Source organism: Pan troglodytes, chromosome 20 (assembly GCF_028858775.2).
Source record: "Pan troglodytes isolate AG18354 chromosome 20, NHGRI_mPanTro3-v2.0_pri, whole genome shotgun sequence".
NCBI classification, from domain to species: Eukaryota; Metazoa; Chordata; class Mammalia; order Primates; family Hominidae; genus Pan; species Pan troglodytes.
The window spans coordinates 51,798,800-51,820,418 of record NC_072418.2 but is presented as its reverse complement, the minus strand read 5'-3'; the positions used below and the strand labels follow the sequence as shown (position 1 = coordinate 51,820,418).

At 53.0% G+C, this 21,619-nt stretch overlaps 2 protein-coding genes across 8 annotated transcripts in view; one reads left to right on the top strand and one right to left on the bottom strand.

Annotated features, from left to right (window-relative positions):
- Window positions 1-4,902: 4,902 nt before the first annotated feature.
- Window positions 4,903-8,810, bottom strand: PPP1R15A (protein phosphatase 1 regulatory subunit 15A). The gene is made up of 3 exons (XM_009436002.5): window positions 8,435-8,810; window positions 6,059-7,861; window positions 4,903-5,347 (listed from the first exon to the last, which is right to left on the bottom strand). The coding sequence occupies exons 2-3, from the start codon at window positions 7,850-7,852 to the stop codon at window positions 4,988-4,990; spliced, it is 2,154 nt and encodes a 717-aa protein (XP_009434277.4). The 5' UTR covers window positions 7,853-7,861; window positions 8,435-8,810; the 3' UTR covers window positions 4,903-4,987.
- Window positions 8,811-12,255: 3,445 nt separating this feature from the next.
- The window catches only part of PLEKHA4 (pleckstrin homology domain containing A4), a 31,226-nt gene continuing 21,862 nt past the window's right edge, over window positions 12,256-21,619 (top strand). For 4 of the 7 annotated variants that reach the window (XM_063802045.1, XM_016936466.4, XM_063802043.1 and 1 more), the window contains exons 1-7: window positions 12,256-12,836; window positions 13,292-13,381; window positions 15,307-15,414; window positions 19,251-19,323; window positions 19,442-19,542; window positions 20,491-20,600; window positions 21,266-21,481. In XM_063802045.1, the coding sequence (XP_063658115.1) occupies window positions 13,298-13,381; window positions 15,307-15,414; window positions 19,251-19,323; window positions 19,442-19,542; window positions 20,491-20,600; window positions 21,266-21,481 (692 nt within the window). In that variant the 5' untranslated portion in view covers window positions 12,256-12,836; window positions 13,292-13,297. Of the gene's footprint in view, window positions 12,837-13,291; window positions 13,382-15,306; window positions 15,415-19,250; window positions 19,324-19,428; window positions 19,543-20,490; window positions 20,601-21,265; window positions 21,482-21,619 lie in introns of all 7 variants that reach the window. The other 3 variants (XM_054672948.2, XM_063802044.1, XM_016936467.4) reach the window with 3 other exon arrangements.

Below are 21,619 nucleotides of genomic sequence, written 5' to 3'. Positions count from 1 at the left end.
GCCAGCTTCTGTGCCTCCTCATTTGGAGGAAGGGCTCCGACATGCCTTCTTTTGCACCACCTTAATAACCAACACTGACCGGGCAAGGTGGCTCACGCCTGTAATCCCAACACTTTGGCAGGCTGAAGCCGGTGCATCACCTGAAGTCAGGAGTTCGAGACCAGCCTGGCCAACATGTGAAACCCCGTCTCTACTAAAAGTACAAAAATTAGCTGGGTGTGGTGGCAGGCACCTATAATCCCAGCTATTCAGGAGACTGAGGCAGAAGAAACACTTGAATCTGGGAGGCGGAGGCTGCAGTGAGCTGAGATAGCTCCACTTCACTCCAGCTAGACTCTCTCTCAAAAAAAAAAAAAAAAAAAAAAAAACTGCCGGGCGCGGTGGCTCACACCTGGAATCCCAACACTTTAGGAGGTCGAGGTGGAAGGATCACTTGAGGTCAGGAGTTCGAGACCAACCTCGCCGATGTGGAAAACCCCGTCTCTACTAAAAATACAAAAATTAGCTGGGCATGGTGGCGCATGCCTGTAATCCCAGCTACTCCGGTGGCCGAGGCACGAGAATTGCTTGAATCTGGGAAGCAGAGGTTGCAGTGAGCCGATCGTGCCACTGCACTCCAGCCTGGGCAACAGAATGCGACTCTATCCCCCCCCCCCAAAAAAAGGAATTTTCACACTACATCTGAAGAATCAGGAGCAACTAGCTGAGCAAGAGGCCTCAGGGTTGGGATCCTCAGGCAGCAGGTAGCACTCATACAAAGGTTTTTAATTAGGTGGAATTAGGCTTGGTTGCCTTGGGGAAATGAAAGGATTATATGGCAGGAGTGGGGGTCTCAAACTCCTGACCTCGAGTTAGAGATCAGCCTGACCAACAAGGTGAAACCCCGTCTCTACTAAAAATACAAAAATTAGCCCTGTGTGGTGGCGGGCCCCTATAATCCCAACTATTCAGGAGACTGAGGCAGGAGAATCACTTGAACTCGGGAGGCGGAGGTTGCAGGGAGCCAAGATCCTGCCATTGCACTCCAGCCTGGGCGACAGAGCAAGACTCTGCCTCAAAATAAACAAACAAAACAAACAAACAAACAAAAACCTGACCTCAAGTGATCCATCTACCTCGGCCACCCAAAGTGCTAGGATTTCTAGTTTAACTAAGCTGCTTTTGTAAAGCTAATGAAAGGCCATTAGGTTAGGAGGATGAGAGGAGCCTGCATTCTGTGAAGGTCTAGAGGTAGATTAATACAAAAATTAGCCCTGCGTGGTAGCGCTCGCCTGTAATCCCAGGTACTAGGGAGGCCGAGGCAGGAGAATTGCTTGAACCCAGGGGGTTGCAGTGAGCCGAGATCACGCCACTGCACTCCAGCCTGGGTAACACAGACAGACTCGGTCTCAAAAAAAAAAAAAAAATTAAAAATTAGAGGTAGAGGTGGGCATAGTGGCTCACGCCCATAATCCCAGCATTTTGGGAGACTGAGGCGGGCGGATCATGAGGTCAGGAGTCTCAAACTCCTGACCACCAACATGGTGAAACTCCTTCTCTACTAAAAATACAAAACTTAGCTGGGCGTGATGGCTCACGCCTGTAATCCCAACTGCTCAGGAGGCTGAGGCAGGAGAATCGCTTGAACCCAGGAGGCGGAGGTTGCTGGTGTGCTGAGATCGTGCCATTGCACTCCAGCCTGTGTAACAAGAGTGAAACTCCATCGAAAAAAAAAAAATTAGCTGGAAGTGGTGGTGCACACCTGTAGTCCCAGCTTCTTGGGAGGCTGAGCCAGGAGAATTGTTTTAACCTGGGAGGTGGAGGTTGCAGTGAGCCGAGAGCCCACCACTGCACCCCAGCCTGGGCAACACAGTGAGACTCCGTATCAGAAAAAAAAGAAAAAAGAATAACAGTATATAGAATAATTACCCTATTATAGCATTTATTTCATGAGCATTGTTTTAACTCCTTTGGGGCCTTACAATCCCATAAGATATGTACAATTGTTAGTCAGCTTACAGATAAGGAAACTAGGCCTACGGACACAGGGCTTATAAATGTAAAATCAGGCTGCGACAGCAATCATACAGGGTGGTTGCAGGAGATTAGAAAATTCCAGGCAGCAGTTTCACAAGACCAGACCAGCAACAGGAAACCTGAAATAGCTACAGAAGCTATGGGCTGATAAGATCCTGAAAAACCAGGGCGTGGGCCAAGTAGGCTAAGTCCGACTAGACCCAATATGGCACTGGGTCTGACCTCGGTTTCACGTAGGACCTCATTATATGTTCATTAACACAGTCACACACCCACCAGCATCATGACGGTCCCAGGAACACCCATATTTGGTGTAAAGATGGGTGGCACCACAGTTCTGAGAAATCTCCATCTTTTTCCAGGAATGCTCATGAGTATTTTACCCCTTGGTTAAAAAAATCCAAAAAGGGCCAGCGTGGTGGCTCACGTCTGTAATCCCAGCAGTTTGAGAGGCTGAGGCAGGTGGATCACTTGAGGTCAGGACTTTGAGACCAGCCTGGCCAACATGGAGAAACCCTGTCTCTACTAAAAATACAAAAAATTAGCCAGGTGTGGTGGTGCCTGCAGTCCCAGCTGCTTGGGAAGCTAAGGTAGGAGAATTGTTTGAACCCAGGAGGTGGAGGTTGCAGTGAGCTGAGATCGTGTCACTACACTCCAGCCTGGGCTGGACAGAACAAGACTCCATCTTTAAAAAACAAACAAACAAACAAAAAACCCATAACGGTAGCAGCCTCAACCCCCCTTGCACGTGATTCTCTCGAGTCCCCTTTCATGAGTGTGGACTTTCCCCTTTGCAATAAATCCTGTATTTTCACTCTTTTCCAACTCGTCCTTGAATTCATTCTCATGACTGTGTCAAGAGCCTGGACACTGGCTGAGGGGGAGGTCCCACCCGGGCTTGGGGACCTCGATACCCACTGGTATCAAAGCAACGGAGGAGAATGTAAAGGCCTGTAGAGATTGAGCCTTAATGGTCCAGCAAGGCACAGACAATTCTGCCTCCTTTTAGGGATCCGTGACTCAATTCTCCAGCTCCCTTGGGGGTGGTGATAATTGTCCCAAGTTTAATACAATTTAGGCAGATGTCAAAGAAAAACTACAGGCCGGGTCTGGGTGCGGTGGCTCACGCCTGTAATCCCAGCACTTTGGGAGGCCAAGGCGGGTGGATCATGAGGTCAGGAGTTCGAGACCAGCCTGATCAACGTAGTGAAACCCCGTCTCTACTAAAAATACAAAAATTAGCCAGGCATGGTGGCGTGTGCCTGTAATCCCAGCTACTCAGGAGACTAAGACAGGAGAATTGCTTGAACCCAGGAGGCAGAGGTTGCAGTAAGCAGAGATCGTGCCACTGCATTCCAGCCTGGGTGACAGAGCGAGACTCCATCTCAAACAAACAAACAAAAATACATAGGCCGGGTGCATTGGCTCATGCCTGTTATCTCAGCATTTTGGGAGGCCAAGGCAGGTGGATCACAAGGTCAGGAGTTTGAGACCAGCCTGGCCAACATAGTGAAACCCTGTCTCTACTAAAAATACAAAAATTAGCCAGGCGTGGTGGCGCACACCTCTAGTCCCAGCTACTCGGGAGGCTGAAGCAGGAGAATCACTTGAACCTGGGAGGCAGAGGTTGTGGTGAGCTGAGATTGCACCACTGCACTTCAGCCTGGGCAACAGAGCGAGACTCAGTCTCAAAAAAAACAACAAAAAAAACTATAAAACCCACCAGCTGTTATGTGGGTGGCAAGACACCCAGGTGCTGAGGCAAGAGACCGAGGACATGAGCTGTTCCAGTATAATAAAATATAAAACAAGAATAATTATACCAGATATAGATCTTAGATATGATTATATATGAATATCATTAATCATTAGTTTGTAGCAATTACTCTTTATCCCAATATTATAATAATCCTCGCTCTATAATCATAACCTAGGAAAAACCAGGCCATACAGAGATAGGAGCTGAGGAGACATAGTGAGAAGTGACCACAAGACAAGAGTGCGAGGCTTCTGTTATGCCCGGACAGGGCCAGCAGAAGGGCTCCTTGGTCTAGCAGTAATGCCAGCATCTGGGAAGACGCCCGTTGCCAAGTGGACCATGGTCTAGCGGTAGCCTCAGTGTCAAGGAAAAACACCCGCTACTTAGCGGACCAGGAAAGGGAGTCTCCCTTTCCCTGGGGGAGTTTAGAGATGACTCTGCTCCTCTACCTCTTGTGGAGGGCCTGACATTAGTCAAGCTGGCCCGCAGTTATCCGGAGGCCTAACCGTCTCCCTGTGATGCTGTGCTTCAGCGGTCATGCTCCTGTTTCACTTTCCTGTTCCACTGGGTACACCTGGCTCCGCCCTCTAGATAGCAGTAGCAAAATCAGTAAAAGTACTAAAAGTCTCTGAAATGCAGAAATAATGGCATAAGCTGTCTCCTCTCTCTCTCCACCTGGGCTGCCAAACAGGGAGGGGCCCCCTGTCCGGTAGAAACGTGACTCGTGTGACCTTATCAATCATTGGAGATGACTCACACTCCTTACCCTGCCCCTTTTGCTTTGTATCCAGTAAATATCAGCGCACCCAGACATTCGGGGCCACTACTGGTCTTCGCGCATTGGTGGTAGTGGTCCCCCGGGCCCAGCTGTCTTTTATCTCTTTGTCTTGTGTCTTTATTTCTACACTCTCTCGTCGCAGCACACAGGGAGAAGCCCACCGACCCTGTGGGGCTGGTCCCTGCACTGTTAGGTTCAAAAGAAGCCTCAGGATGAGTGGTAGCAAATTTGAGGAAAAGTAGTTTATCCGCCATTGAAGTGCTTTGTTTTATGCTATTCTCTTCCCAGCTCCCTCAGGGACCTGTAAGTAGAATCCTGTCAGTTTCTGACACATACAGACGCTGCTCGCTACAAATCAAAAGGCTTTATTCCTTATATAAACCCACACTTAGAAAAAATAAATAGTTAATAAATTATAGGCAAACCAGTTGGTCTCAGCCACGCCTCCCACTGAGGTCCAGGGCAGCCGCTGCAGCAGCAGACGAGCGGGAAGGCGTGGCCACAGCTTGGCTCAAGGGCGTGGTCTGGACTGGGGACGAAGGGACAGAGGAGGAAGGCAAGGTCTGGGTGAGGGCAGGGATGGGGGCTAAAGGTGGGTTCCTGAGGCGTGCCCAGGCTCTGGCCCGGGCAGCAGGGGTGAGGCAGGGGCTCAGCTCCTCCTGGGCCTGGGCGATGCGGCGTGCGAAGCGGCTGCGATCCCGAGCAAGCTGCTCCCAGGGGCCCTGGCGGGCGGCCTGGGCCGGCCCTGCCCAGACAGCCAGGAAATGGACAGTGACCTTCTCGGAGAAGTGCACCTGCGGGCAGACATGGGGACACAGGCAGGAGATGCACACAGCCACGGGAATCCGGATGGGGAGGGCGGGGAAGAGAGAGAGAGAAGCAAACAAAAATTAGTTATGACACAAAAATGCTTTCTATCTGGCTAGTCACTTGCCTGTCACTGTCACGGGATTCTCTATCTGACTCACTGAAGGAAGAGGTGGTTTCCTGGGGCTGCTGTGAGCCACAGCTGCTCCCTCCTCCCCCAGGGGCCTGGCCTCTTACAAGGGATTGCGTGACAGCGTACACAGCCTTCTCCATGGAGATGACATGCAACCCTCTGCAACATACAGGGACCCAGAAGTCTCGGCCCCCAGCCCCCTTCCTCTCTAAGACTCAAGAATCTGGGCTGTCAGCCAGATGTGGTAGCTCACGCCTGTAATCCCAGCACTTTGGGAGGCTGAGATGGGTGGATCACGTGATGTCAGGAGTTCGAGACCAGCCTGGCCAACATGGCAAAACCCCCGTCTCTACTAAAAATACAAAAAAAATTAGCTGGGTGTGGTGTCATGCGCCTGTAATCCCAGATACTCCGGAGGCTGAGGCACGAGAATCGCCTGAACTTGGGCGGCAGAGGTTGGCAGTGAGCCAAGATCGTGCCGCTGCACTCCAGCCTGGGTGACAGCCCAAGACTCCAACTCAATTAAAAAAAAAAAAAAAAAAGAATCTGGGCTCTCAGCACCTACCTTTCTGGCCTTTAGGGGAGTCTCAGGGTCTGGATCATGAGTAGGGGTTTCTGGGCGCTTGAGCCGCCTTTGCAGTCGGAGGGGCAGCCTAGGAGGAGCCCAGGGAGGCGGTGGCTTCTCTCCAGGTACATAGATGGCCACTCGGAAGGGGCAGGGCTCAGCTTCTCCCCAGTCCTCAGCAGCTTCCTCTTCCTCTGTCTCTTTTCCAGGTCGATATCCCCAGCCCCTGACGTGGGCACTCTGGTCCGGGTGGGAGGGATGTGGGTCTGACTCAGCTTCTCCCAAGGCTGCTTCTGAATCATCTTCCTTATCCTCACTATCCACATCCTCATGTTCCTCCTCCTCCGTGTCCTCTCCTGGCCGATACACCCAGGCCTTCAAGAAAGCACTTGCAGGGGGTGTGGAAGCAGAAGTCTCAGCTTCTCTTTCATCCTCGGCTGATCCTGTATCACTGTCCTCATCTTCCTCCTCCTCTGTGTCCTCTCCTGGCTGATACACCCAGGCCTTCAAGAAAGCACTTGCAGGGGGTGTGGAAGCAGAAGTCTCAGCTTCTCTTTCATCCTCAGCTGATCCTGTATCACTGTCCTCATCTTCCTCCTCCTCTGTGTCCTCTCCTGGCTGATAGACCCAGGACTTCAAGAAGACACCTGTAGCAGGAGTGGAAGAGGAAGCCTCAGCTTCTCCCTCTTCCTCATCTGATCCAGAGTCACTGTCCTCATCTTCTTCCTCATCTTCCTCTTCCTCTGTGTCCTCTCCTGGCCAATACACCCAGGCCTTCAGGAAGGCGCTTGGTGGGGGGATGCAGGGAGGACACTCAGCTTCTCCATCCTTCTCAGCTGCCCCCAAAGCCTTGACCTCACCCTCCTCTTCATCACTGGGTTGGCACCACCAGGACTTGAGCTGGGGCCTCTGGGCTGGGGCTGAGGATTGCGGCCCTGGGGCAGCTTCTCCTTTCCCAGTTTCTTCGTGTGCCTTTTCCTCCTTCTCCTCGAACGCCTCTCCTGAACGATACTCCCAGGACCTGGGGTCGGAGCCTGAAGATGGGGGGGACACGGAGGTCTTCCTGGCTCCTTTACTTCTTTCTGTTCTTTTATCCTCCGTGGCTTGATTCTCTTCCTCCCCTGGGCAAGACACCCAAGTGCTGGGCTTGGATCCTGGAGACAAGGCAGAAGTAGAGGTTCTGCAAGCTTCTTTCTTTACAGCTTCTTCATCGTCCTCCTCCTCCACGGCTGGACAACACTCCCGGTGTGATGGTGGATAAGAGAACTTGTTAACTCCCTCCTCTTCAGCAACTCCCTCTTCCTCGGCTTTCTCCTCCCCTGGGTTCTTATCAGAACCTTGCAGTGTCCTTATCAGAAGGCTGGGAGACAGGGGAGCACACTGGCCATCTGCAAATTGACTTCCCTGCCCTCTAGGGACACTGGTTGCCTCTCGCTCACTATACATGTCATCATCATCATCCAAAAGTCCCCAGGCTTCAGGAAGGGAACTGCTGGTTTTCAGCCCCAGTGTTTCTCTGTCCTCTCCAGGGCCTCCACTGTCTTCAGCCTCCTCTTCAGGGCATCTGCCCCAAGGGGTATGGGGGATTGCCAGAGGAGTCCTAGCTTCTCCCTCCAGGCCAGCTTCTACCAGAGCTGCTCCTTTTACTGCTTCCACCAGCCAGTGCTCTAGAGGTCCCAGGCCCCTCAGGCGGCTCCAGGCCCGGCTGAGGAGGCCCATCACTGGGGACAGGAGGAAGAAAGGGTGGGCATCCCTCCACGGGGTAGCCTGATGGGGTGCTTGGCCTGGGGCCATGTGTCTGGGCTGGAAAAGGGGGAGAAAAAAATAAAGTTTAGGGGCCATTTAGAGGATGGCATCTGGGCATGACTATGAGTCATAGCAACGGAAATAGTAACACAACTATTGTAAATAGCAACGTGAGAGTCCCAAATTCCTTTCTGATCTCAGCCACGCCCATCTCTGTCCCTTGGCTCTGTTCTTATCTCTCAATAGTCAGGAGTCTGAGCCCCTAGTTCTGCCTTAGATCCAAGGGTCCAAGCCCCCAGCCCTCTCTTTCTTCAGACGCAGAAGTCCCAGTCCCAAGAACCAAGAACAAAAGTCTTTACTTGCTTCCCTTGGCGACAAAGTCATAGTCCCTAGCTCTCTCATTCTGCTGAAGATTGACAAATCAAACCCTCACACCCTCCTCCCTCGCAGACTGAAACATTCTGACCCGACCCCCAACTTGGCAGATGATTCCTTCACGGGGGACCCAAGAATCTGGCTTCCAGATCCCTCCTCCCTCAGGCTCAGGACTCCAGGCTCCCAACCCCTTCTCCTTTCTAAATCCGGGTCCCCAGCCCCGTGGGGACCCAGGCGTTCCGACCCCTTACTCACCGGCTGGGGGCTGCGCGTCACCCCGGGGGCAGGAGCGCCGGCTCGGTCTGCCAGAAGCGATCACAGGTCCGGACGGTTAGGGAGGCCAGCGCGTTCATCTCACCCTCAGGCGTCGGGCTCCGGGTAACTCAGAGTATCTCCGGCTGCCTCAAGTGCAGTGGCGACAAGCGGGCGCGGGGTCGTGCAGCGTCTTGCATAAGATCAACAACTGGGATGGGAACCGATAAGAGCAGCGAACACAATGGCCACTAGGCTTTTATAGCCTACCGCGCCCGGCGTGCTGACGTCACGAAGAGAGGCGGGGTTTCGAGACCGCAACCCGAAGGGTGGGAAGTGGAAGTAAGACAGGACTTCTCGCGGAGATTCCAGCTTTTGCAACGTCACGGCGGAGTTTCCGAGCGTGACCACGCCCCTCCAACGAGCGAACTGTCAATCAAATGCGTGGCCCTGCTTCAACAGCGAGCCAGTTCTCTCTCAGCTCAGGGCCAATGCCTTCCCACCCCAATTTATTTATTTATTTAGTTAGTTATTTTGAGGCGGAGTTTTGCTCTTGTTGCTCAGGCTGGAATGCAAAGGGGCGATCTCGGCTCACCGCAACCTCCGCCTCCGGGGTTCAAGCGATTCTCCTGCCTCAGCATCCCGAGTATCTGGGATCGCAGGCATGTGCCGCCACGCCCGGCTAATTTTGTATTTGTTTAGTAGAGACGTAGTTTCTCCATGTTGGTCAGGCTGGTCTGGAACTCCCGACGTCAGGGGATCCTCCCGCCTTGGCCTCCCAAAGTGCTGGGATTACAGGCGTGAGTCACCGCGCCCGGCCTATTTATTTATTTATTTATTCATTATTTATTTTTCTGAGACGGGATTTCACCATGTTTGCTAGGCTGGTCTCGAACTCCTGACCTCAGATGTTCTGCCTGCCTTGGTCTCCCAAAGTGCTGGGATTACAGGCGTGAGCCACCACTCCAGGCCTATTTATTTATTTGTTATTATTATTTTTTATTTTTTTATTTTTTTTTGAGACGGAGTCTCGCTCTGTCACCGAGGCTGGAGTGCAATGGCGTGATCTCGGCTCACTGCCACCTCCATCTTCCGGGTTCAAGCGATTCTCCCTCTTCAGCCTCCGAGTAGCTGGGATTACAGGCACGCACTACCACACTCAGCTAATTTTTTGTATTTTTAGTAGAGACAGTGTTTCGCCATGTTGCCCAGGCTGTTCTCGAACTCCTGAGCTCAGGCAATCTGCCTGCCTCGGCTTCCCAAAGTGTTAGGATTATAGGCGTGAGCTACTGCACCCAGCCTATTTATTTTTTGAGTAGGCGTCTCACTCTGTCGCCCAGGCTGGAGTTCAGTGGCGCCATCTCGGTTCACTGCAACCTCCACCTCCTGGGTTCCAGCGATTCTCCTGCCTGAGCCTCTGGAGTAGCTGGGATTACAGGCATGTGCCACAATGCCTGGGTAATTTTTGTATTTTTAGTAGAGACAGTGTTTCGCCATGTTGACCAGGCAGGTCTTTTTTTTTTTTTTTTTTTTTTGAGACGGAGTCTTGCTCTGTCGCCCAGGCTGGAGTGCAGTGGCACGATCTTGGCTTACTGCAAGCTCCTCCTCCCTGGTTCTCGCCATTCTCCTGCCTCAGCCTCCCGAGTAGCTGGGACTACAGGCGCCCACCACCACGCCCGGCTAATTTTTTTTGTATTTTTAGTAGAGACGGGGTTTCACCGTGTTAGCCAGGATGGTCTCGATCTCCTGACCTTGTGATCCACCCGCCTCGGCCTCCCAAAGTGCTGGGATTACAGGTGTGAGCCACCGCACCCGGCCGACCAGGCTGGTCTTGAACTCCTGACCTCAGGTGATCTGCCCGCCTTGGCTTCCCAAAGTGCTGGAATTACAGTTGTGATCCACTGTGCCCGGCCTCCTACCCCAATTTAGCCCACAGGCCCCAGCCTAGAGTCTCCCATTTTCTTTTTTTTTTTCTTTTTTTTTTTTTTGAGACGGTGTCTCACTCTGTCACCCAGGCTGGAGTGCAATGGTGCGATCTTGGCTCACTGCAACCTCCACCTCCCGGGTTCAAGCAATTCTCCTGCCTCAGCCTCCTGAGTAGTTGGGAGTACAGGAGCTCGCCACCACGCCCGGCTAGAGTCTCCTATTTTCACATGTGGTTGGTTTCCTCCCCGAGTGTGAGGGTGTCATTGTTCCCATTTCACAGATGGGGAAACAGGCTTGGAAATGAAGCCACTTGACCAAGATAGTCACAGCAGGGTCCAGATTCCTTGCAAATGAGAATGAGGATGTAAGCACTATGAGATCAGGCACTTTGCTGGGCTCAATGCTTTTCAAAAAAAAGTAATTAGGCTGAGCGCGGTGGCTCACGCCTGTAATCCTAGCACTTTGGGACGCCGAGGCAGGTGGATCACGAGGTCAGGAGATCAAGACCATCCTGGCTAACACGGTGAAACCCCGCCTCCACTAAAAATACAAAATAAATTAGCCGGGCGTGGTGGTGGGCACCTGTAGTCCCAGCTACTCGGGAGGCTGAGGCAGGAGAATGGCGTGAACCTGGGAGGCAGAGCTTGCAGTGAGCTGAGATCGTGCCACTGTACTCCAGCCTGGGCGACAGAGCGAGACTCTGTCTCAAAAAAATAATAATAATAATTAATTTAGGCCGGGTGCAGCGGCATGTGCCTGTAGTTCCAGCTACTCAGGAGGCTGAGTCAGGAGAATCGCTTGAACCCGGGAGGCGGAGGTTGCAGTGAGCCGAGATCACGCCACTGCACTCCAGCCTGGCGACAGAGCAAAACACCGCCTCAAAAAAAAAAAAAAGAAATTCATTTTCTAAATAGAGACAAGGTCTCGCTATGATGCCCAGGCTGGTGTTGAACTCCTGGTCTCAAGTGATCCTCCTGCCTTGGCCTCCCAAAGTGCTGGGATTACAGGCGTGAGCCATTGCACCCAGCCAGGGCTCACTGCTTTCTTCTCAGTGGCTGCAACAGACAGTGCCTGCACACAGTAGGTGCTCAACAGGTGCATGGTGAATGGCAGTTAAACCGAAAGCTCGGATTCCTTCCCGGTCACAGGCACAAGGCTCCACTCCTGGGTGTCATCTGCTTCAGACTTAGGCAGTAGCTCTGCCCCCACAAGCCGCGATTCTGCCTGGGTGGCACTCTTCGTGCGGGTGGGGGCGCTTCTGCTACAAGTTCCAGGCCCTGGGTGACAGTTCCAGCCCCCCGCTCTCCTCCCCTGCCTACGGATGCATAATCTTGTTCCTCAAAATATACCAAGGAATCATGTCTCTCTCCTGAGGGAGTTGTCCTCAGTCTAGAAGAGAATTCTCACCTGGATCTGAGGTGGAGGCTTGGAACTCTCCATTTCACCCTGCCCTACTGGGACCATCCCCTTTTCTCCCTAGGGGACCTGGACAAACCGTCCCTGGCCCCTTCCAAGCACAGCCATGTTTCCAAACCCCCAGCTCTTTCATGACTCAGGAGTCCTGACTCCTAGCTCAGACCTTCTCGGGCACCCAGGAGTCTGGATCCCTAACCCATTCCCTCCAGGGCTTTGGAAATCTGAGTCCCCACCCCTTGCAAGACACAAGCCTCCTCCGTTTAGGACACCAGTGGCCCAGGCCCCCAACCACAGCAGCAAACCCACGGGGGCCCTGGAGTGCAGGCCTCAAGTCCAACTCTCCAAACGCTGAGAAGTCCCAACCTTGGTCCTTCGGGGACCCGGGAATTGGGGGGCCCAAGCCCCTCCCTTCAGCTATGGGGGCAGCTGAGCCAGAGGTCAGGCTGTAGTGGGGAGGCCAGAAGGGGCGGGGACAGCCGGGATTGGGAGGGGAGAACAGCAGCGTGGGCGGCTGGCAGAGGCAGGGAAAGACCAGCAGAGAGGAAAGAGAAACTGGGAGAGGGAGGAAGGGAGAAAGTGAGAAGGGAAATCGGAAAGAGAAAAGGGAGGAAACGGCAGAGCCAGAGAGAAAGAGGAAGAGACTGAGTGTGAAGGAGAGAGGACACAGGGGATGACTGACAGACAGAGAGAGAGAGAGAGAATGAGACAGAGACTTAAGGAAGAGACCCTGTGAGTCTGACAATAAAAGATTTGGACAGAAACAGAAAGATTGGAGAGAGAGAGAGAGGGAGAGAATGAGTGAGAGAGAGACTGGAAGAGACAGAGATCAGAGGGAGACACAGAAAGTGAGAGTGGGGAGAGAGGTAGTGTAAAAGGAAGAGAGAGAGGGAGAGACCGTAAGAGACGGGAGACAAAGAGACAAAAAGTGTGAGTGAGCAGGTGAGGAGAGAGATTGAGAACTATGAGAGACAGCAGCTAAGAGACAAAGGAGGCGGGAGACTGCCTGGGTGCCGCAGCACCCACACCGTCCTCTTGCCCCCTGTCATTGGGACCCCAGAGCTGGGTAAGTTCCCTGGCAGGGCTGGGAGGGGCTCTCTGGGTTCACATTCCTGGTGCCGCAGGGCTTGGCTTGGGGAGTTGGCAGGGGTGGTTTGGGGGTGCGTGTGGGAGGGCAGGAGACAGGTAGCCTGGGGCAGCCGGAAGGAGGCAGGGAATGGGGGGTCCCTAAGCACAGAGAGGGTCAAATTCCTGGCCTGAGTGCAGTGGGCAGGAATAAAGAAGCCCCTATTCTCTGGCCCGGGCTGCAGACAGCTGCCCCCTCCCGCAGCTGCCAGGGCCGCCTACCTCTCTTGGCACCACTCTTGGTATGTGGTCACGGGCCATGGCCTCCCCCAGCCCCCCAGTCCCGAAACAACAGGCTCTTTCTCTGCAGCCTCCTCCGACCTCCAAGCCCCTGACCCCATCTCTGTCTCGCACCCGTCACTGCAGAGACACAGCCCCTTTCTTTCTCTCCTCCAGCCCTTGATGGAGGGGAGCCGACCTCGCAGCAGCCTGAGCCTGGCCAGCAGCGCCTCCACCATCTCCTCGCTCAGCAGCCTGAGCCCCAAGGTTTGAGCTTCCCGGCGGGGATGGGGAGGAAGGTGGGGCTCTGGGCCGCCCATCCTTCTGTTTCCCCAAAGACTCTGGTTGTTAAGGACAAAGATCCTTAGCAACGGGGTCTGCCAGACATAGTAAGGTCCCAAATTGCCTACCAGCCGCAGCTAGGAATTCAGAGGCACTCCCAGCTCTGTCCCCACCCTTTGTACTTTCCTAATTCTAAACCAGAGTAACAACCTCCCTTGACCCTGGTTGCTAAGATAAAGCCACTCCCCAGCCATGAGGCCCCTCGAGTTCTGAGAAGTAGTGGCTGCTCTTGATTAGTGCCAGAACTTGCTGTCCTATCTCTCGCCATCCAATCTACCCACTAATGAAATCCTATAAGGAGAGACCCTTCTCTGACAATAAGACCCAAGGGGCCTCCAGATACTTGCGTCCCAAATCGGCATCCCAGCCAAAAGCTTAGGGAGACACTCATTTATTTTTCCTCCTGCCATTCCACACATATTGTTTCTCAAGTTCAGAGCCCAGAGATCTGATCTCAGCCTTGGTCAGTACCACCGCTTCCAAGGAAGGGCATATTGTTGGGACCTGGCTAAGGATGCCTGAGATATCTGTGGGCATCAGGAGATGAGGCTCCATCCGGGCAGGATGGAGGGATTTGAGGCTTCCTCTCCTTGTACTTGGTTGCTAAGGGGTGTGACCGCAGGGCACCAGGGCATCCTTTGATTCACTGGAGACTCAGTGTGAGAGTTCCCCCTGATTATGGGGCCCTCCCAGCCCATAGTCCCAGTTCAGATCCCAAAGGACCTACTACAGCTCTGGCTCTGGTGGCCAAGGGCATCTGCTTCTTGGCAGTGGACGCTTGATCCCCAAATTGCTTCCCTACAGCCTCTTCCTTGCCTCTGAACACCTCCCTCTGCCCATCAAAAAAAGAGTCTCGGCCCGGCGCAGTGGCTCACGCCTATAATCCCAGCACTTTAAGAGGCTGAGGCGGGTGGATCACCTGAGGTCAGGAGTTCAAGACCAGCCTGACTGACATGGCGAAACCGCGTCTCTGCTAAAAATACAAAAATTAGCCAGGCGTGGTGGCACGTGCCTGCAATCTCAGCTACTCAGGAGGCTGAGGCAGGAGAATCACTTGAACCTGAGAGGCAGCGGTTGCAGTGAGCCAAGATGGTGCCACTGTGCTCCAGCCTGGGGAACAGAGTGAGACTCTGTCTCAAAAGAAAAAAAAAAAAAGAGTCTCTCCCAGCCTGGGCAACAAAGTGAGACCCCCGTCCCCTACAAAAAGTAAAAAAATTAGCTGGGCATGGTGGGACATGCCTGTGGTCCCAGCTACATGGGAGGCTGAGGCTGGAGGATCACCTGAGTCCAGGAGGTAAAGGCTGCAGTGTTTAGGCTACTGCACTCCAAAGAGCCTGTCAAAAAAAAAAAGAGTCTCTTAACTCTGCAATAAGAACACCTCCCAATTCTGATCTCCAACTTCAGCCCCCACCTTGACCCTTTTCTTTCTTTCTTTTTTTTTTTTTTTGAGACGGAGTCTCGCTCTGTCTCCCGGGCTGGAGTGCAGTGGCCCGATCTCGGCTCACTGCAAGCCCCGCCTCCCGGGTTCACGCCATTCTTCTGCCTCAGCCTCCCGAGTAGCTGGGACTACAGGCGCCCGCCACCACGCCCGGCTAATTTTTTGTATTTTTAGTAGAGACGGGGTTTCACCGTGTTAGCCAGGATGGTCTCGATCTCCTGACCTCGTGCTCCACCCGTCTCAGCCTCTGAAAGTGCTGGGATTACAGGTGTGAGCCACTGCGCCCGGCTGGTCCTTGACCCATTTCTCAGGGCAGCCAAGCGAGAGCCTACGGTTGCCTGTGTCCACCCTCACCCCCTCCCAGGACCATCCTAGGCTCTCCCTGTTCACTTCTGTCCCCTTCTCTCCTCAGAAGCCCACCCGGGCAGTAAACAAGGTCCACGCCTTTGGGAAGAGAGGCAATGCGCTCAGGAGGGATCCCAACCTTCCCGTGCACATCCGAGGCTGGCTTCATAAGCAGGTGGGGTCAGTAGGAGAAGGAAAAGGACACTGAAGTCTGTGCCCCGGCTGTCCTCTGTCTCTCTCCTTGCAAGTCCCCAAATAGGCTTTCTTTTTCTTGCTATCACTGCCCCTCCCCTTAGTCTGTCATTGTTTGTTTGTTTATTTATTTGTTTATTTTTAAGACAGAGTCTCTTTCTGTCGCCCAGGCTGGAGGGCAGTGGTATGATCTCGGCTCAATGCAACCTCTGGCCTCCAGTTCAAGCAATTCTCGTGCCTCAGCCTCCCGAGTAGCTGGGCTTACAGGCATGCACCATCATGCCTAGCTAATATTTGTATTTTTAGTAGAGATGGGGTTTTATCATGTTGGCCAGGGTGGTCTCAAACTCCCGACCTCAAGTGATCCACCCGCCTCGGCTCCCTAAAATGCTGGGATTACAGGCGTGAGCCACCGTGCCTGGCCCATTCATTCATTCTTTCTTGACTACTTCTTGAACACTTACAGTGTTCCCAATCCCAGGGCACACACCATGCAAATAACTCAAAAGTATTTATATTACATTCCAGATTGGGTGGAGCATGGGTGGATAATAAATTAGTAAATAAATAAATGGACTTGGTCATTTCAGATCGCAGGATGGGCTATGAAGAAGTAACATAGGGGCCAGGTTCAGTGGCGGAACCCCAGCATTTTGGGAGGCCAAGACGGGAAGATCGCTCGAGCTTAGGAATTCTAGACCAGCCTGGGCAACATGAAGAAACCTCATCTCTACAACAAATACACACACACACAAAACCTAGCTGAGCGTGGTGGTGTGCGCCTATAGTCCCAGCTACTCGGGAGGCTAAGGCAGGAGGATTGCTGAAGCCCAGGAGGCTGAGGCTGCAGTGAACTGTGTTCATATCACTGCACACCAGCCTGGGTGACAGAGTGAGACCCTGTCTCAAAAACAAAAACAAAAAAACGGAATATGATGTGCTTGAACGTGGCTGAGAGAGGAGAACTTCAATTTGACATTTGGTCAGGGAAAATTATCTCTGAGGTGACATTTGAGCTGGCTGAGCATAGTGGGTCATGCCGGTAATTCAAACGCTTTGGGAGGCTGAGGCAGGCAGATCACCTGAGGTCAGGAGTTCAAGACCAGCCTGGTCAACATGGCGAAATCCTGGCTCTACTAAAAAATACAAAAATTAGCCGGGCCCAGCTTGGGGGTGCTTGTAATCCCAACTACTTGGGAGGCTGAGACAAGGAAAATTTGAATCTGGGAGGTGGAGGTTGCAGTGAGCCGAGGTTGCGCCATTGCACTCCAGCCTGGAAGATAGAGTGAGACTCCATGTCAAAAAAAGAAAAAAAAAAAAGATCTGGAGGCAGATCGCATCCAAAAGGAAAAGGCCTGCAGCAGGCAAAACCTTGGTGTCAAGTGAGGCCAGGGGAAAAAGCCAGGAGGAGCAGCAGAGCAGTGGTTCTCAAAGTGTGGTCCCAGACCAGCAGCATCAGTGTCATCTGGGGACTTGCTAGAAATGCAAATGATGAGGTACCATCATAGATTTGCCAAATCAGGAACTCTGGGGATGGGGCCCCAGAATCTGTGTTTTAACACACCTTCCTGGTGATTCTTATGCACCTTCAAACTCAAAACTCCCTGCAAAGCAGTACATGGGCTGGGCGCGATGGCTGACGCCTGTAATCCCAGCACTTCGGGAGGTCGAGGCAGGTGGATCACAAGGTCAAGAGTTCGAGACAAGCCTGGCCAATATGGTGAAACCCCGTCTCTACTAAAAATACAAAAATTAGGCTGGGCGTGGTGGCTCACGCCTGTAATCTCAGCACTTTGGGAGGTTGAGGTGGGCGGATCATGAGGTCAGGAGATCGAGACCATCCTGGCTAACACGGTGAACCCCCATCTCTACTAAAAAATACAAAAAAAAAAATTAGCCGGGCGTAGTGGTGGTCGCCTGTAGTCCCAGCTACTTGGGAGGCTGAGGCAGGAGAATGGCGTGAACCCGGGAGGTGGAGCTTGCAGCGAGCCAAGATCATGCCACTGCACTCCAGCCTGGGTGACAGAGTGAAGAGTCCGTCTCAAAAAAAAAAAAAAAAACAAAAAAAACCCTAAATTAGCCTGCATGGTGGCAGGCACCTGTAGTCCCAGCTACTCAGGAGGCTGAGCCAGGAGAATCGCTTGAACCCGGGAGGCAGAGATTGCAGTCAGCCGAGATTGTGCCACTGCACTCCAGCCTGGGTGACAGAGCGAGACTCCATCTCAAAACAAAACAAAACAAACAAACAAACAAAAAACAGTAAGTGATGGTAAGAAATTTGAGACTGAATTTTAAGTGTTCTTAATTCTCTGTTTTGAAAAGGGGACTCATGTGATCTAACTTATAATTTTAAAAGATCATGTGGGCTTCTATGGGAATGGGTTGAGGAGAAGAGGCACACGAGGTTGGAGATAGTTAGTGGAGTAGTTCAGGCAGAGGCGATGAGTAGTTCAGGCAGGTGGAGACGCTGCATTTGGGTCATGGCTCATTGCCACCTTCCTGGCCTCTCTGTGTCTCAGGCTCCAGAATAATTGGACTAAGTCTCTGCAGCTAAAGTCTGCCCATATGTGGTCCATGTCTCATCCAAACCTCCCTAAAACTTCTCAATCTCCAGCGGATAGACGAGAAAACATGAAGGTGGATTCTAGGCGGAAATGACTTGTTCCAGAGCATAGTTTGAAAGTGGGGGCTGGGTGCGGTGGCTCACGCCTGTAATCCCAGCACTTTGGGAGGCCGAGGCAGGCGGATCACAAGGTCAGGAGATCGAGACCATCCTGGCTAACACGGTGAAACCCCGTCTCTACTAAAAATACAAAAACAAAATTAGCCGGGTGTGGTGGCGGGCGCCTGTAGTCCCAGCTACTCGGGAGGCTGAGGCAGGAGAATGGCGTGAACCCGGGAGGCGGAGCTTGCAGTGAGCTGAGATCGTGCCACTGCACTCCAGCCTGGGCGACAGAGCGAGAGTCCACCTCAAAAAACAAAAAAAGAAAGTGGGGGAGGCCAGACGCAGTGGCTCACGCCTGTAACCCCAGCACTTTGGGAGGCCGAGGTGGGTAGATCATTTGAGGTCAGGAGTTCAAGACCAGCCTGGCCAACATAGTGAAACCCTGTCTCTACTAAAAATACAAAAATTAGCCGGGTGTGGTGGTGCGTGCCTGTAATCCCAGCTACTCGGGAGGCTGAGGCAGGAGAATCATTTGAACCTGGGAGGCAGAGGTTGCCGTGAGCCGAGATCATGCCACTGCTCTCCAGCTTAAGCTACAGAGCAAGACTCTGTCAAAAAAAAAAAAAAAAAAAAAAAAAAAAAGAGAGAGAAAAGAAAAGAAGTAGGGCTACTATTCTATTCTATCATGTTCAGAGGGCTTCCAGCTCTCCTTCTTATCCACTCCATTGCCCCAAACATGTGTCTCTGTCTCTTCTGTCTCTCTGGGTCTTTCTCCTGTGCCTCCACCCCACTCCCAGGCTCAAGTGATCCTCCCTCCTCAGCCTCCCGAGTAGCTGGGGCTACAGGCACGCGCCACCACACCCGGCTAATTTTTTTTTTTAGTAGTAGAGATGGGGTTTCGCCATGTTACCCAAGCTGGTCTCAAACTCCTGGAATTGAGTGATCCGTCTGCCTTGGCCTCTCTAAGTGCTGGGATTACAGGCGTGAGCCATTGTGTTCGGCCTCACCCCACTCTCTTGATCCCTACTTTATGTCTCTGTTCTCCTCTCTCCAAGTTTCTTTCTCTCTCTGGCTCTCTGTCCCCATCGTCACTGCCTTCATCCCCTTTTTCTGTTTCCCTTTACTCAGGCCCCTCCTCCCATCTCTCTCCCCAGGACAGCTCGGGGCTCCGTCTCTGGAAACGCCGCTGGTTCGTCCTCTCCGGCCATTGCCTCTTTTATTACAAGGGTCAGTGGCTGGCTGGCTGGCTTGGGGTGGGAGGGCCCCCCCGCCCAGTCTGCCCTTCTCTCTAGCATCTTGGCCTTCTGATCCCTATGTGATCCTTGACCCCAGCCCCTCTTTGCAGACAGCCGCGAGGAGAGTGTCCTAGGCAGCGTTCTGCTCCCCAGCTACAATATTAGACCAGATGGGCCGGGAGCCCCCCGAGGGCGGCGCTTCACCTTCACCGTGAGTCCATCCATCCATGTTGTGCACCAGGCGATGGGAACTGGAGATGAGGGCGGGTAGATATCTGTCGAGGAAACTCCAAGTCCTAACAAGCACTGGAATATCCATTACTGGAGATAAAAGGTCTTGACAAGCGTCAATTGCATCCTCATTTTGTTTTGTTTTGGTTTGTTTTTTTGTTTTGTTGTTTTTTGAGACAGAGTCTCACTCTGTCACCCAGGCTGGAGTGCAGTGGTGCGATCTTGGCTCGCTGCAACCTCCGCCTCCTGGGTTCAACGGATTCTCCTGCCTCAGCCTCTGGAGTAGCTGGGATTACAGGCGCACGCCACCACGCCCGGCTAATTTTTTGTATTTTTAGTAGAGATGGGGTTTCACCATGTTGGCCAGGCTGGTCTCAAACTCCTGGCCTCAGGTGATCCGCCTACCTCAGCCTCCCAAAGTGCTGGGATTACAGGCATGAGCCACCCCGTCTGTCCAGTCCTTTCCTTTCCTTTTTCCTTTCCTTTCCTTTCCTTTCCTTTTTCCTTTCCTTTCCTTTCCTTTTTCCTTTCCTTTCCTTTTTTTCTTTCTCTCTCTCTCTTTCTTTCTCTTTCTCTCTTTCTTTCTCTCCCTTCCCTTCCCTCTTTCCTTTCTTTCTTGACGGTCTTGCTCTGTCACCCAGGCTGGCGTGCAGCGACGCAAAGTGCAGTCTTCCTGCCTCAGTCTCCCCGGTAGCTGGGACTACAGGTGCGCTCCACCACGTCCGTCTAATTTTTTGATTTTTTTGTAGAGACGGGGGCGGAAGGAGGTGGAAGGGGGTGTCTCATTATGTTGCCTAGGCTGGTCTCAAGCCATCCTCCCGCATCGGCCTCCCAAAGCACTGGGTTTAGGTGAATGAGTCACCGGCCCGGCCTGTCCTCCTTTTTACAAGGCCCGGGAGTCCGGATTCCAAGCCTTCTCTTCCCGCAGGCAGAGCACCCGGGCATGAGGACCTACGTTTTGGCCGCTGACACCTTAGAAGACCTGCGGGGCTGGCTACGGGCGCTGGGCCGGGCCTCCCGTGCGGAGGGGGACGACTAGTGAGTAGAGGTCCAAGCCATGCTCCTGACCCTACACCCTGAGTCAGTCTCGTCATCCCAACTCCTCCCCTTTGGGGCCCTGCCCCCTTGAGTGTCCAATCACCAGTCTTCTAGCTAAGGCGCCTCGTCTTCTAGGCCCCACCTCCAGGGAACTTTTCCAATCAGCAAAAGTCTTTCTCCCTTAAGTTCCGCCCACCACCTTGTCCGTCCCCGCCCCCAAGCTGACCCTTCAGGCACGCACTCAGCTCTGCTCCAGGAATGATCAATATTGCACACTCTCTGATTGGCTCCTTCTGAAGTCCCCTGAGCTGCCACCTAAACAATGCCAGGTAAAAGATAGTATCAGATTTTTAAAAAATGTCAGACTATCTCTTAAGCTCTGACATGGCCTGCGCCAATTATCAGGCTGGAAACTGGACTACCTGGCTGAGTCTATCCCATATTCCGGGGCATTGGGTCCAGCAACCTGGATAGACGTTGTGGCCTGGCGCACAGGTCAGTTTCACATTGGAGGCCTCAGTTTCCCCGTCTGAAGAAGGGGGACGATGATTTATAGTGCACAACTTTCCTTTTTTGGGTGCATCCTTGTGTTCTCACCTGTGACAAGAGAATAGGGCTGTTATGAAGTTCGAAGGAGTGATATCTTGTCTATGTCCACTCGCTAGTGGGCAACCCAGGTCACCTGCACGACCCCAGCCCGGGGAGGGCCCCGGCGGCCCCGGTGGTCCCCCGGAGGTGAGCAGAGGGGAAGAGGGGCGCATCTCAGAATCACCGGAAGTGGCTCGACTCTCCAGAGGTCGTGGTAGACCCAGGCTGCTCACTCCCAGTCCCACAACCGACCTCCACTCTGGACTCCAGATGCGGAGGGCGAGGAGCCCCGAGTGAGTATGGAGGACATGGTTGGGGTCGTGGCCTAAGAGAAGGGCAGGGCCGGAAACTGGTTGGGGGCGGGCCTTAGCGCTTTCTGCTTGAGTGTGTGTGACTTGCTGGGGCTCCCGTGGGGTTCACAGCCTGTCGGG

What these genes read in the sequence shown, in the direction of transcription:
- PPP1R15A (XM_009436002.5), bottom strand. Translation starts at nt 7,852, where the DNA reads ATGGCCCCAGGCCAAGCACCCCATCAGGCTACCCCGTGGAGGGATGCC. An exon ending in CTCCCCTAAAGGCCAGAAAG is followed by an intron (nt 5,348 to 6,058) that starts GTAGGTGCTGAG and finishes GTCTGCCCGCAG; the next exon opens with GTGCACTTCTCCGAGAAGGT.